Source organism: Spea bombifrons, chromosome 3 (genome assembly GCF_027358695.1).
Source record: "Spea bombifrons isolate aSpeBom1 chromosome 3, aSpeBom1.2.pri, whole genome shotgun sequence".
Taxonomy (NCBI): domain Eukaryota; kingdom Metazoa; phylum Chordata; class Amphibia; order Anura; family Pelobatidae; genus Spea; species Spea bombifrons.
The window spans coordinates 106,390,646-106,404,977 of NC_071089.1; the positions used below are offsets into that span (position 1 = coordinate 106,390,646).

At 39.7% G+C, this 14,332-nt stretch overlaps 1 protein-coding gene across 1 annotated transcript in view; it reads left to right on the plus strand.

Annotated features, from left to right (window-relative positions):
• The window catches only part of SNTG2 (syntrophin gamma 2), an 85,194-nt gene that overhangs the window by 69,041 nt on the left and 1,821 nt on the right, over positions 1-14,332 (plus strand). Inside the window, exon 17 of the mRNA XM_053460444.1 lies at positions 3,059-3,169. Coding sequence (XP_053316419.1) covers positions 3,059-3,169 — 111 coding nt within the window. The remainder of the gene's footprint in view (positions 1-3,058; positions 3,170-14,332) is intronic.

Sequence of the window (14,332 nt, forward strand, 5' to 3'; positions counted from 1 at the left end):
CCAGTTCCAGAGACAGTAAGGCAGCCCCTCCTCCATACAGTATAGTTGGGACAAGGTTTTGATGTTGGTTTGCTGTGCTGTTTTTTCACCTCACAGTGTTGTGTATTCCTTTCAAAAACTCAAGGCTGATTTTATCTGTCCACCGAATATTATTCCGGGTGCATTGTGGAACATCCAGATGCTGTTTTGCAGATGTGCAGCAGTGTGGGTTTTTTTGACAGCAGTGGCTTCCTCCACGCTGTCCTGTCCTTCCAGTAACCCAATTCTTGTTCATTATTTTATGCATATTAGACTCATTGGCATTGATCATAACATGTTCCAGATATTTCTGCAAGTCTTCACCTCATTGAACACTCTGCAATGTGCTTTTGCAGGAGGCCAACTCATACGATGAGCTGCAACAGTGCTGAACAGTCTCCATTCATAGACAGTGTGTCTTACCGTGACTGATGACCATCTAGTCGATAATTCTTAATCTAAAGTCTTCAGAGATCTATTTTGTTTGAAGCATCAGGCAATGCTTCTTGTGAATGGCAAACTCAAGCTTTGAAGTGTCTTTTTATAGGCATAGCCGCTCTAACAGCTGTAATCTTTTCTCATTGACTGGACTCCAGGTTATCTGATTCCTAAATCCGCTCAGATTTTGGAGAAATCATAAGATTAGGGAACCGCATATTTTGTCCACCCTGCACTGTGAATATTTATTATCTATATGTGTTCAATAAAGGCATGGCAATGTATAATTGTTGGTGTATTATTAGATGAAGTATACGGTTATTGTTATTTATATTGTTGTGACTTAGTTGAAGATCAGATCAGATTAATGACCGATATTTGCAGAAATTGAGGTTATTTCGAAAGAGTTTATATCCCTGCAGCTGTACATGTCGAGCGCATTAAAAACGGGTGTAGGTATTAACCTAAACAGTTCTTTGACCCTAAACTAGAAAGATGTTGTGTTACCCACAAGCCCTACCTAGGGCTGTCTGTACAACAGGACAAAAGGGCAGCTGCCAAGGGCCCAAACATTCTCAAGTGCCCATATGCACCTGCCCCTTTTTACTGATTGCCTTTTCAGTTACCTAGCTGACCCTTGTGTATCAGGGTGTGATTAGAGGAAGAGAAAACACTGGCAGAATTAGGTAAACCTGATTCAACAACCTCAAGTGGTTTGCTCTGTGGACATTTCCTCTCTGCAGTGCAACCAGGCTGTACTTCCTGTGCTAGGATGTGTGTTTGTTTCATAGGTATTAGAGACTTCCTGCTTAGTGTGATGTAAACTGCCCCTTTCATTTTATGAATACAGACACATGTAACTGTGCTGTGAGTATGCATTGCATGTGTCTCTATAAAACCCAGTTTTAATTGGAACTAGGCCATGGTGTCTGTTTTGCCCAGGGCCTTATTAGGAGAAACTGACCTTACCTATTATTAGTCTGGACACTAACCCTGCCCAAAAATCATGAAAGGGTTTAAAATATAAAAATAATATATATATATATATATATATATATATATATACATATATCAGACATTGGCTATTTTGTACTTGCCTCTTTTATTTCATGTGTTTTTAATAATCAGCTGATGTTACTTTTTACGGGTGCCATGCGTGTTACGTAAAGTGCATATGAGGTTCAGTCTATTTACACACATGACAACATTTTGTATAAACTGAAATGAATTGTGTAATCTGTATGATTGTTTTGCTTTGCCTTATACTGAGCATTACTCATTTCCAGTCGTAAAGCTCCAGTGGGGCCTTCGATTTTTGTCATTTTAAAAAGGAAAGCTTGTACATCTCAATCAATCCAGGTAAAGCATAGGCCCAAAGTTAGTGAAATAAGTTGCCAATTGGCTCCAATGTTCCATCTTGATTCTTTTAGTAAATCAATATCTCTTTGTTGACAATTCTAAATCAGCCGATGCAATTTCTATAACTGTATGTGCTTTGTATTAAGAATGCAAAAGACTACATCTAATCGTCTGATCTAAAATCATATGGTAATATTATACAACAATTAAACTAGCACTCAACATAGCTCATAGTAACTAGTCTGATGTCAGTGTTTGTACACCTTCCTGTAGCATGCAGCAAGTAAACAAAATAGGGCCTCAAATCAAATTGAATCCAAATTCAAATTCTTAAACTATATAGAAAAATAACCTCTTATCCAGCTCCCTCTCCTCAATACCTCCTCTTCTTCTTCATTTCAACTTACTGTGGCTGTGTCATGGCAAGTGGGAAGTTAGTTGCCACTACAGCACTGCAGTCAGGTAACCATGCTTCACTAGCACAGCCAGCTGTTCTGTTTCCAAGCATATGAATTGCCCGGTTTAAGACAAACTTAATATGAACCTTGATTGAGTTTAGAAAATGATTTGGGGAAAAAAAGCTTTCAAGGGGCATGGACACATCTGCCAAGACAAGCATCTTTATCGACTATAAAATTGGCAGTGAAAGGAAACATCAGGCAGCGGTCCAAAATCTTTAACATGGGCCATAACCTTCTACCCCCCTGAATTTTATCAATCCATTTATGCCTATGAGTTATAATAGAAGCACCTTTCCTGCACCATCTTCTGGTGCAGCGGCAACTAAAAAACATTAGTGAACACACTAAACATCCTACTGAGATGGTTCTATTAAGAACAAATTCAAAACTGCTCCAGTTTTCAAATTGAGGCTACTATAGCGATACAAGGCTTCCCTCTAGTTATCTTTTTATGATACTACTTGTTACTTTTAAACAAAATATTTAGAACTGCATCTCTAAGAGACTTTGGTCTGTTAATTTTAAAGACACTTCTCCTAGCTATTTTGTTTAAAGCAAGATTTGTCCTGTGGCTGGCTGAGCCATACAGTATAATGCTAAATGCAAACACTATCTTTTCCACTTACGTGAGTCTAAAATGTTTCCATTTATAATAAATACATTTGCTTCATATGTTCAAATATAATTCCTATGACAACATTGTGTATTGAATGAGAGATATGTATTGTTTAAGACACACAAGAATAGCAATGAGTGCTTATATATTTTATTGTCTGTCACAGAATATAATTTGGCGGTTTAAATTCTCCCAGCTAAAGGGATCTTCTGATGATGGAAAAACAAGAGTAAAACTACTTTTTCAGAATTCTGACAGCAAACAAATTGAAATGAAGGTAAGCAATGTGACAGTTCAATTGCTGCATGCTGCAGGAGATCAAAGTGTATGACATAATCATCAAAATCCCAAAATAAAAATTGATTGGGTGATATTCTCTGATGTGCTTAAATGTCCAGTTTTATTTTAATGAGGGATTTTACAATGGGTAGACTGGACATAATAAGTAGTATATAATATAACAATCTGACACAGGTGAGGGGGGCCTTGTTCATAACTGCTTACAACCTACAGGGAGTTAGGGTGTATTATCCCCTTAACGACAATCCACGTACATGTACGGGGTTGCCGTGCAACGAGATAACGACAATGCCCGTACATGTACGGGCTGCCGTTAAATAGCTGCATCGCCGCGATCGGCGGCTTTGCAGCATCCACGGAAGCCTCACAAGTGAGGCTGACCGTGGATCCGGGGAGTAAAGCCCTCCCTGGAAAGAAAGCCCTCCCCGGAAGACAAATGATCATCAAAGATCGCGGCGGCACCCGGCTAAAACAGCATAGGAAGCGATCGGAATCGCTTCCTAAGCATAAACTGTGTTGCTGACATGCCTCGATATCGAGGCATGTCAGTAACACTACCCCCCTACCCCGATCGCCTTGTGATTGCTCCGAGGAGCAACCACAAGTGCCATCCTGTAAATGACGTTGCCGTCATTCACAGGATGGCATCAACAATAGATATGAGTTCATAGAGGGTCTATCCAGTAGGATCAGATGTCTAAATGGCATAAAAATACACACCTCACAAAGGCGGCCTTTTACCTCCCAAGTAAACCAACAAACCCATGCATGGGGGATATCACTGCGCTCAGGAGATGTTACTGAACACATATTGGCATGTTGTTTGACACGGACATATACCAGGAGCGATAAACTTATACCTGAAGTACAACATGTGTGAAAAAAATACAAAAAAAATGTACTACCATAAAGTTTCACAAAGGCTGGTGGTAAAATTAGTGCATGGAAAGGGTTAAAATACCAGCATTTCAAATACCTTGGGGTGTCTAGTTTTTAAAAATATATGATTTGATGGGGTAAATTGCATTGGCGGGCTTCAAAGATACCCGAAATGGCACATGGGGGAAGAATTACCAGATTTGGAAAAAAAAGTTTTGAAATAGCAAAACGCTACCTGTACTTACTGCCCTATAACGTGCAGAAAAAAGCAAAAAAACATAAAAACACTCAGGACAAATAGTAGAATCTATTTAGCAGGTTTTTTCATTCGTTTTTTCAGATGAGTAAAAGTTTTTTGTTTAAAAAGTGAGAAAAAATAATTTTTTAACAAAAATACCCATATTTTATAATTTTTTATAGTAAATTAGATGATATGATAAACTTAATGGTATCTAAAGAAAGCCCTGTTTGTCCTGAAAAAAACAATATATAATATGTGTGGGAGCACGAAATGAGAAAGAAGAAAATCACAGCTAAACAGCAACACCGAAAAATGTTAAAATAGCCATTGTCCCACAATATACTACGAGTAATAACCCCTATTGTCCTTAAGGGATTAAACAAAAAAGGTAAAAGTGCCACAGCCACCAGCCACATTAGTATAAGTATTGCAGGAGATGGGCTATTAAAGGTGAGCTAAAGGAATATGGCAAGGCGTTAATATGTTATGTTGGAAGCATCCTTAAAGAAGTGGGTCTTATAATCGGGGTCATCTTATAATCAGACCTCAAATAGGTCTGACTATGAGACTAAGATCCAGATCCCCCACAGTGCTGCAGGGGACCTGGATCCTCCTGTCTTATGCCCCCCCCCAAACTTACCGGTGCTTCTGACTCCCCGGTGAGTAGTTGGGGCAGCGTGTAGACGTCTACGCGATTCGCGTAGCAGCGGGGGTTGTCTGCAGACCTTACCCGGGTGTCAGTGAGGAGAGTTCCTGCACTGGAATTTCTGGAGGCAGAGTGGCACATAGGGGGTCAAAAGGCATATCATGGGGCACAGTGGCATATAGAGGTTTAAAAGGCATATCATGGGGCACAGTGGTATTTAGAGGGTTAAAAGGCATATCATGGGGCACAGTGGCATATAGGGGGTATAAGGCATTTCTGGGGTAGAGTGGCAAGCCTGGGGGCAGATGTGGATAACTGGGGGGGAAGGTTGGAAAATAAAAGGAAATAAAAACAAAATATTTTTCTCAATCATAGCTTCTATTTAAAAAAAATAGTTAACATAGTTTACATGAATTAACATTTACTGGTAAAACTTTTTTCCTATAGGGTCATCTTATATTCAGGCTTTTTCTTTTTTTTCTAAATTAATATTCAGATTTTGGGGGGTCATCTTATAATCAGGGTCGTCTTATAATCAAGCAAATGCAGTAATTAGGGAAAGTGCTCTAAAGGGCTTTAAAAGTAAGAAATTAATCTTGAAGTACACAGGCAGCCAGTCTCGACAGAGGGGAGAGGTGTTAGTAAAGAAGATAAGTCTGGCAGCAGCATTTATGGTGGAGTGTAGATAGGCGAGACCAGCTAAGACAGAGTTACAATAATCGAGGCAGGAGAGCATGGTCAAAAGTCTTAGCGGCATCTTGTGTTAGAAAGGTATGGATGTGGGGAATGTTTTTTAGAGACTGAATGTCAGGGGTAAATGAGAGGTCAGTCAAGATTGACACCAACAAAGTAAAGGAATCCCAGCACTTCAAACGGCTTCCAATCTTTAGGTTACTTTATTTAGAGAAAGCAAAAAAAGCAATGTTTCGGCCAAACAATGCTTGACAAAGGCCCTATTTGGCTGAAACGTTGCTTTTTTTGCTTTCTCTAAATAAAGTAGCCTAAAAATTGGAAGCTGTTTGGAGTGCTGGATTCCTTTTCTTTGTTTGTGTGCTTCAAGAGGGTTTATGCTGTCCCTTTTTTACTGCTAGCACCCAGCTTCCTGGGAGTTGAGAGCAGAACCATTTTTTTCTTTTTTAAGATTGACACCAAGGCAGCAAGCATGAGGAGAAGGGGAGATGATTGCACCATTTATATTAACGGAAACTGATGATGGAATGTTAGCATTGGAGGGAGAGAAGATGAAAAGTTCGGTTTTGGAGAGATTGAGTTTTAATAAATGTGCAGACATCCAGGTAGAGACAGATGTAAGGCAGTTGGTGACATGATCTAAGACAGGAGAGGATAGGTGGATCTAGGTGTCATCAGCATACTGGTGGTACTTAAAGCCAAAGTGAGGTAGTGTAAAGAGAAAACAGAAGGGGTCCTAGACCTGACCCTTGGGGTATCCCGACTGAAAGGGGGGGATGGAGGAGAATAGAGAAGGAGTCAGAGACGCTGAAGATACAATCAGAGAGGTAGGAAGTGACCAGGAGAGAGCAGTGTCACGGAGACTAAGATCATGAAGAAAATGAAGCAGATGAGGGTGGTCCACAGTGTTGAAAGAATCAGAAAGGTCCAGTAAGATAAGCATAGAGTAGTGACCCTTGGATTTAGCAGTGACTAGGTCTTTAGTAAGGGTGGTCTCAGTAGAATGCAGAGGGTGAAACCAGATTGAAAAGGGTCAAGTAAGGAGATGGAATCAAGAACCTTAGTTGGGTATAAACAATTCTTGCAAAAGGCTTGAAGCCAAGAGGGAGTAGATCGATGCAACAGTAATTGGACAGATCAGCTGGGTCCAGTGGGGGCTTTTTAAAGATTGGGGTTATGGTAGCATGCTTGAAGAGGGACGAGACAGATCCAGTAGAGAGGGAGAGGTTGAAGATGTGAGCTAAAGTAGGGACAGGAGTAGATGAAAGAGACTCGATAAGATGGGAAGGGACTCGGGTCAAGAGGACATGTGGTTGGACAAGAGGAAAGAAGAAGAGCATGAATCTCCTCGTCAGTGACAGAAGAGAAGATGGGCAGGAGGGTGCATAGTCTGAGGGAGAGCAAGGGCAGGGGAGGGACTGTGCAGATGTTTGAATTTATTATTGAAGTATGTGGCTAGGGATAGGTCAAAGATGGGAATTGAAAGTACTGAAGTGTCGTTTAGGGTTATGAGACATGGAGGAGATAATGGAGGTGAGGTAGGTTTCCTTAGCAAGGTTGAGAGCAGAGTAGTAGGACTGTAGCATTAATTTGTAGTGCAGAAAGCCAGCTACACTCTTTGCTAACAGTTGTATAGAATCAAGAACATAGACATTGATGGTTGAATAGGTTGTTGATGCCACCTTTGCCATGAGTCAGGTTGTGAAATGTGTGCCCTACTAGATCTGCCCCAGTCCGCTGTAAGTGCTATTTTTGTGAGCTGAATCATCTAAGAGTAACAGTAGCTCAGCCACAAAGCTCTAAACCATGTACGCATACCAAGCGCTGAAGCTTACCTGTCACCCACTACAGTTCCTAACTGCCTCTGGAAGCAACATAAGCACAAACACTGTTCACTGGGAGCTGCATGAAATGGGTTTCCATGGCTGAGCAGCTGCAGACAACCTGAAGATCACCCAAATGCATAGTGTTTTGTAGAGGAAGGGGTTATGGTTTGGGGCTGTTTTGTCAGGTTTTGGGCTTGGACCCTTAGTTCAAGTTAAGATTAATGTTAATACAACATCATACAAAAACAATAATATGCTTCCAACTTTGTGGCACCAGCGTGACTGTGCCCCTGTGCAGGAAGCAAGGTCCATAAATATACGCTTGGACAAATTCGGTGTGGAGAAACTCAGGTAACCTGCACAGAGCTCTGAACTTAACCCCACTGAACACCTTTGGGATTTGCTCAGATTGTGAGCCAGGCCTTCTCAACAAATATCAGTGCCTGACCTCTCAAATGCTCTTTGGGATGAATGGGCACAAATTCCTACAGACACTATCCAAAATCTTGTGGAAATCCTTCCCGGAAGAGTGGAGGCTGTTATAGCAAAGTGGAGGCCAACTCATTGGTCATGGCCCATGGCCCATGGTTTTGAAATGGGGTGTCCAACAAGCTCATATAGTTGTGATGGTCAAGTGTTCACATATGGTCATATAGTTTATAGCTAAATCAGCTATGGTGACTGAAAACCTAAAATTATGTAGCTGTAATTACTTAATTTTGTGTAAATAACAGTTACTCTTTTGCTCTTTTATATAATGCTTCATTGTGTATGCCAAGGGTATCTAATAATATATAAATAACAATTTTATGTAATACAGAAGATGAAGTGTTTATCAATAAAACTTAACAAAACCACTTTTGACATCTCTTGTTTCAAACAACCCTATAGGACTATTTTAGACTAAAAACATTTTTGTGTTTAGAGCACTGAGGTGAAGATCATGCATGGCTGCAAGTTCCAGTTTTTCTCGCTGTGTTTATTCTTTAGTCACTTAACATTTGTGTTATTTAACAAGAGGCACATTGTTCTGAACTGTTATTGCACAATGCATCATTTTGTTATTAATGACAACCGAAAAGAACTGCTTTTATTTGGCTCTTAAACTGTTTCCATGCCAGAGCAAGAGCAAATGTGGCAACAAATACAAAGAGGAAATTTGAGGATAAAATATTCATTTAAAGACAATCTAGATGAACTAGCAAAAAAGTGTTTGAGGCTATGACATCTATTAAATGTTGTATTATAGTGGACTGTTTGTTACCAGGCCATGAGTGGCCATAGAGCACACGAGGAAAATGTGTGGGTGCAGGATTAGTCTTAGTGCCAAGCATCCCAGGTTTGTCTGAATCTCAGGGTTGTTGGGCCTAGGGCTGCCACCAGGACTGCCCTAGAAAAATAGAGGCAAGTCCTGGAAAATAATGGTGGCCACACAAAATATTGACACTTTGGGCCCAATTTGGACATTTCCACTTTAGATAGCGAATTTACACTGTTATACCGGCTGTACACTCACTACTTTACATTGTAGTATCATTTCTTCAGTGTTGTCACATGAAAAGATATAATAAAATATTTCAAGAAACCAGTTTGAGATGATGTGAACTTGGTGCATTATCCTGCTGGAAGTAGAAATCAGAAGATGGGTACTCTGTAGTCATAAAGGGATGGACATGGTCAGCAACAATACTCAGGTAGGCTGTCGCATTTAAACGATGCTCAATCAGCAACAATACTCAGGTAGGCTGTAGCATTTAAACGATGCTCAATTGATACTAACGGGCCCAAAGTATTCCAAGAAAATGTTCCCCACACCATTACACCACCACCAACACCCTGAACCATTGATACAAGGCAGGATGGATCCATGCTTTCATGTTGTTTACGCCAAAGTCTGACCCTGCCACCTGAATGTCACAGCTGTCCAGTTTTCCATTGCACAATTTTGGTGAGCCTGCGCGAATTGTAGCCTCAGTTTCCTGTTCTTAGCTGACAGGAGTGGCACCTGGTGTGGTCTTCTGCTGCTGTATCTGCTTCAAGGTTCGATGTGGTGTGCATTCAGAGATGGTATTCTGCATACCTTGGTTGTAACAAATGGTTATTTGAGTTACTGTTGCCTTTCTGTCATCTTGAACCAGTCTGCCCATTCTCCTCTGACCTCTGACATCAATATGGCATTTTCATCCACACAACTGCCGCTCACGGGATATTTTCTGTTTTTTGTTCTCTGTAAACCCTAGAGATGGTTGTGCGTGAAAATACTCAATTTCAGCAAGTTGTCTTGACCACGTCTACATGCCTAAATGCATTGAGTTGCTGGCATGTGATTGGCTGATTATATATATATATATATATATTGTTGACCTTATTTGCATGCTCCTACCCAGAATCCTCTGTGGTTGTGGCAGCACCGTGAGATTTCTGAGGGAAAAACAATGAGTGTTTAATAATGCTTCTACTACTATATATATATATATATATATATACAGTGAAGGAAAAAAAAATTATAAATTGATTTGCATTTTACTCAGTGAAATAAGGATTTGACCACTTTGCAAAACATGACTTAGTACTTGGTGGCAAAACCCTTGTTGGCAATCACAGAGGTCAGACATTTCTTGTAGTTGGCCACCAGGTTTGCACACATCACAGGAGGGATTTTGTCCCACTCCACTTTGCAGATCCTCTCCAAGTCATTAAGGTTTTAAGGCTGACGTTTGGCAACTTGAACCTTCAGCTCCCTCCACAGATTTTCTATGGGATTAAGGTCTGGAGTCTGGCTAGGCCAATCCAGGACATTAATGTGCTTCTTCTTGAGCAACTCCTATGTTGCTTTGGCCATGTGTTTTGCGTCATTGTCATGCTGGAATACCCATCAACGACTAATTTTCAAGGCCCTGGCTGAGGGAAGGAGGTCTCACCCGAGATTTGACGGTACATGGCCCCATCCTTCATTCCTTTGATGCGGTGAAGTTGTCCTGTCCCCTTAGCAGAAAAACACCCCCAAGGAATAATGTTTCCACCTCCATGTTTGATGGTGGGGATGGTGTTCTTGGGGTCATAGACAGCATTTCTCCTCCTCCTCCTCCAAACACGGCGAGTTTAGTTGATGCCAAATAGCTAAATTTTGGTCTCATCTGACCACTTTCACCCAGTTCTCCTCTGAATCATTCAGATGTTCATTGGCCTGTACTGCTTTCTTGAGCAGGGGGGCCTTGCGGGAGCTGCAGGATTTCAGTCCTTCATGACGTAGTGTGTTTGTTTTCTTGTGTCTATGGTCCCAGCTGCCTTGAGATTGTTGACAAGATCCCCCCCGTGTAGTTCTGGACTGATTCCTCACCATTATCCTCATGATTCCTCATGATCATTGAAACTCCACAAGGTGAGATCTTGCATGGAGCCCCAGACCGAGGGAGATTGACAGTTATTTTGTCATCTTCTCACCAAGTAGCCCATTCCATCCTTGTGTAGGTCTACAATCTTGTCCCTGACATCCTTGGACAGCTCTTTGGTCCTGGCCATGGTGGAGAGTATGGAATCTGAATTATTGTTTCTGTGGACAGGTGCCTTTTATACAGCTAACAAGCTTTGATAAGGAGAACTCCCTTTAAGAGAGTGCTCCTAATCTCAGCTCGTTACTGGTATAAAAGACACCTGGGAGCCAAACATCTGGTTGATTGATTGGGGATCAAATACTTATTTCACTGAGTAAAATGCAAATCAATTTTTAACTTATTTGAAATGTTTTTCTGTATCTCACTGTTCAAATAAACCCACCACTAAAATTATAGACTGATCAAATGTGCAAAATCAGCAGGGGATATATTTTTCGTTTTTTTTTTTTTTCTTCACTGTATAAATAATCTTCCTAGACAGAACACACGAGGCAATTGAACCTAGCATGACAAAAATGAGTGGCAAGACTACTTCACATACTTTAATAATTTTTCTTTCTCATATACAATAAAACACTATTATATTTAATATTGTATTGATATTTTAACATATAAAATACCACTATTGTATTTTTAGTAATTATTGAGTATGGTGTACTTCATTGGATAGGCCCTTTGTCAGAAAAGGCCACGTTGGAAAAGCAGATTATGTAACTAGCATGTGGTGCCTGGGGATTCAGCTATAAATTTGAACAATGGCACAAAACAACTATGTTGTACATAGTTTTGTATCTATAAATATATTTGACATGTAAGATAAATTTCATCAGATGCACCACCTTTAGGGAATAGGCAGATCAAAGTCCACAAATAGAAACCTTGACAGTTGTGTAGTGATTGTACCTGTTAATTTCATTTTTATCACTGTGCTTCTCGTACTGCTCCAAGCCTCAAGCAGTATGCCAGTAACAAACCTCATAATCCGATAATGAAGCAATCCCCCCGAGGGAAGTAGGAATAGAAGCAAGGCTTCTGTCTCGGTGCTTCACGCTTAGCGCCAGAATATGACATTATGTCCTGGCGCTCAGCAGTGAAGCCACACGCACCGCGGCACAGCAGCAAGACGGCAGCCTCACCCTCCCACCGCAGGACTTGATCAAGGTAAGTGAACTACAAAGGGGGTGCTAGATAATGAGATGGGGTAGATAGCGAGAAGGAGTGTGAGGGGGTAGATAGTGAGAAAGGGGGATAGATAGTAAGAAAGGGGAGTAGTAAGAATATTGAAATAAAGAGTGAGAATGAGACAGAATTCGTTAAATAATGTGTGGATGAATTGTTTGAATGAATGAGAGAATGAATTAATTAATGTGTGGATGAATTGCTTGAATCATTTGTGAGAATGCATTAATGGATATGTGTATCATAAATGTGATTTAGGGAAAGGCAAAGATGGCACAAGCAGGGTGTTTGAGCCTTGGGGACCAAGGGTGGGACAAAGATGACATGTTTGGGGACAAAGATGTCTCACGTTGGGCTGTTTGGGGACAAAGTTGGCTCACGCTGGGCTGTTTGGGGACATTCATTATTTATACCAGTTTTAAAGTTATATATTATTGTACTTGTTTGCAAAAAAAGAGATGGGGAGAAAGTGGGATAGGGGATAGTGAGGAAAGAGTTATCTGATGGGGAGAAAGAAGGGGTATCTGATGGGGACAAAATGCTAAATTGCCAGATTTTTAGGGGTTCCTACACCCATGCATGTGAGTACCTTATAATTCAGTTGACTACCCTTGACAAATATCACTACATTTAGTTATAGTGAATTCAAATAAGTGATAATGTCAGATATTTCAGGGGCAATCCTATCTTGTTTTATCACTAGCACACTAGCCTGCTAGACAGACAAAAACACCATATGATTGGAGGGAGCCAGACTTATAGATGACTTACAGTATGTTTCTCATATAAATTATCTGCATTGACAATCATGTAAAAACAAAAAAAATAGAAATCTTACTAAATGGAATGATTCTGTACATAGGTAATTTTTGCGTAATCCTCATTGGCATTAAGCTTTGGGGATTTATAAAGATATTTTCTAAAAAAAGAACCAGAAGATGCAAAAACAAAAATAAAGTGAAAATGATTACTTCATGATTTCAACACATTTCAAAGAGAACTTTTTATTAACAACGTCACTGTTTTTTTATTATTCTTTTATCTATATATATTTCATTCAGAAAGACAGGAAATCAATGTTTTGATCTCCCAGTTCTTTCAAATGCTAGAACATAGTGTTCTATATCTACAATATCAAATGGCTACTTGGAAAATTGTCTTGTGTATTAGTAGACACGTGCCTTGAGACACAAATTGCATTTTTAACAACCTAACTAGGAGGATCCAAGCCTTGAACTTGTATATTATAGTTCATTAAAGTCTTCCACAGAAACTGACAGTGTGTTTAATGTTTAGTTATTGTATGTGTTTATAATGTTGTTTGTTTAGCATATTCATTTTCTAGGTATTTTTGTCTAGGCAGTTCTGCACAAGATACAAAAAAAAGTCGCGCTGGTGAATATAAGGCACTGATAATTATGGTTAGGCAAAACATCTGACTCAAAATAGTACAGGGATGTATATTAGCTATTCATCTAGAAAATTAATGTCTCTATGTTTTGCCACTATTTACTATCTACGACCCTCTTAGTTTTTTGTCTGCAAATTCTCTACCGTGTTGTTTTAACCCCTGTTTTAACCCCGTATCAGGACATGTACTGGTCAGTTTCAAACTGTGTTTGTCACTTGCTTGGTCAGAAATGCTTTTGACTTGATAAAGGGAGGACTCCCGAAAGCTCGTCTATTATTTTAAATACTGTTAGTCCAATAAAAAAGGTATTACAAGATTCTGCAACATTCTGTTTTTTTGCATTCTTATACACTGGACTAATACGGCTACCCCAAACTACTGTTAAGATGCAGAAAAGAATGCCTACAAAACCACATGGGCACCTGTATACTGGGCACAAATCTATTTCATTGTGTATGAGGGAATATGGAAAAAATGAGGTCATGTATACATTGAATTGCAAGTACAGGCAGACATGATGAGACCAAGGGATTTAAAAAAATGTACGCACTAGTTTAGGTTATGTGATTCTGAATCTGCTACTCTCATCAATACTAGTGTAACATCTAGGAAGGAAATATTTACCTTTCTATCACTGCCACATGCACTTTCCACTATTCCTGGACCATATTTAGGTCTCTTAAGTGTTTTGGCCATTTAAAATATTGGAAAATTAGAACAATTAATAAAAGATTTTCTAGAAAAAAACAAACAGTAATCCATGTACATGTGCATTTTATTAGGTTAGTCCTTTTCTAACAATCTCAATAAATTGTATTTATTGCAATATAATAAACATTAAACATGTTATAATAAACATTTCATAATGCTGTT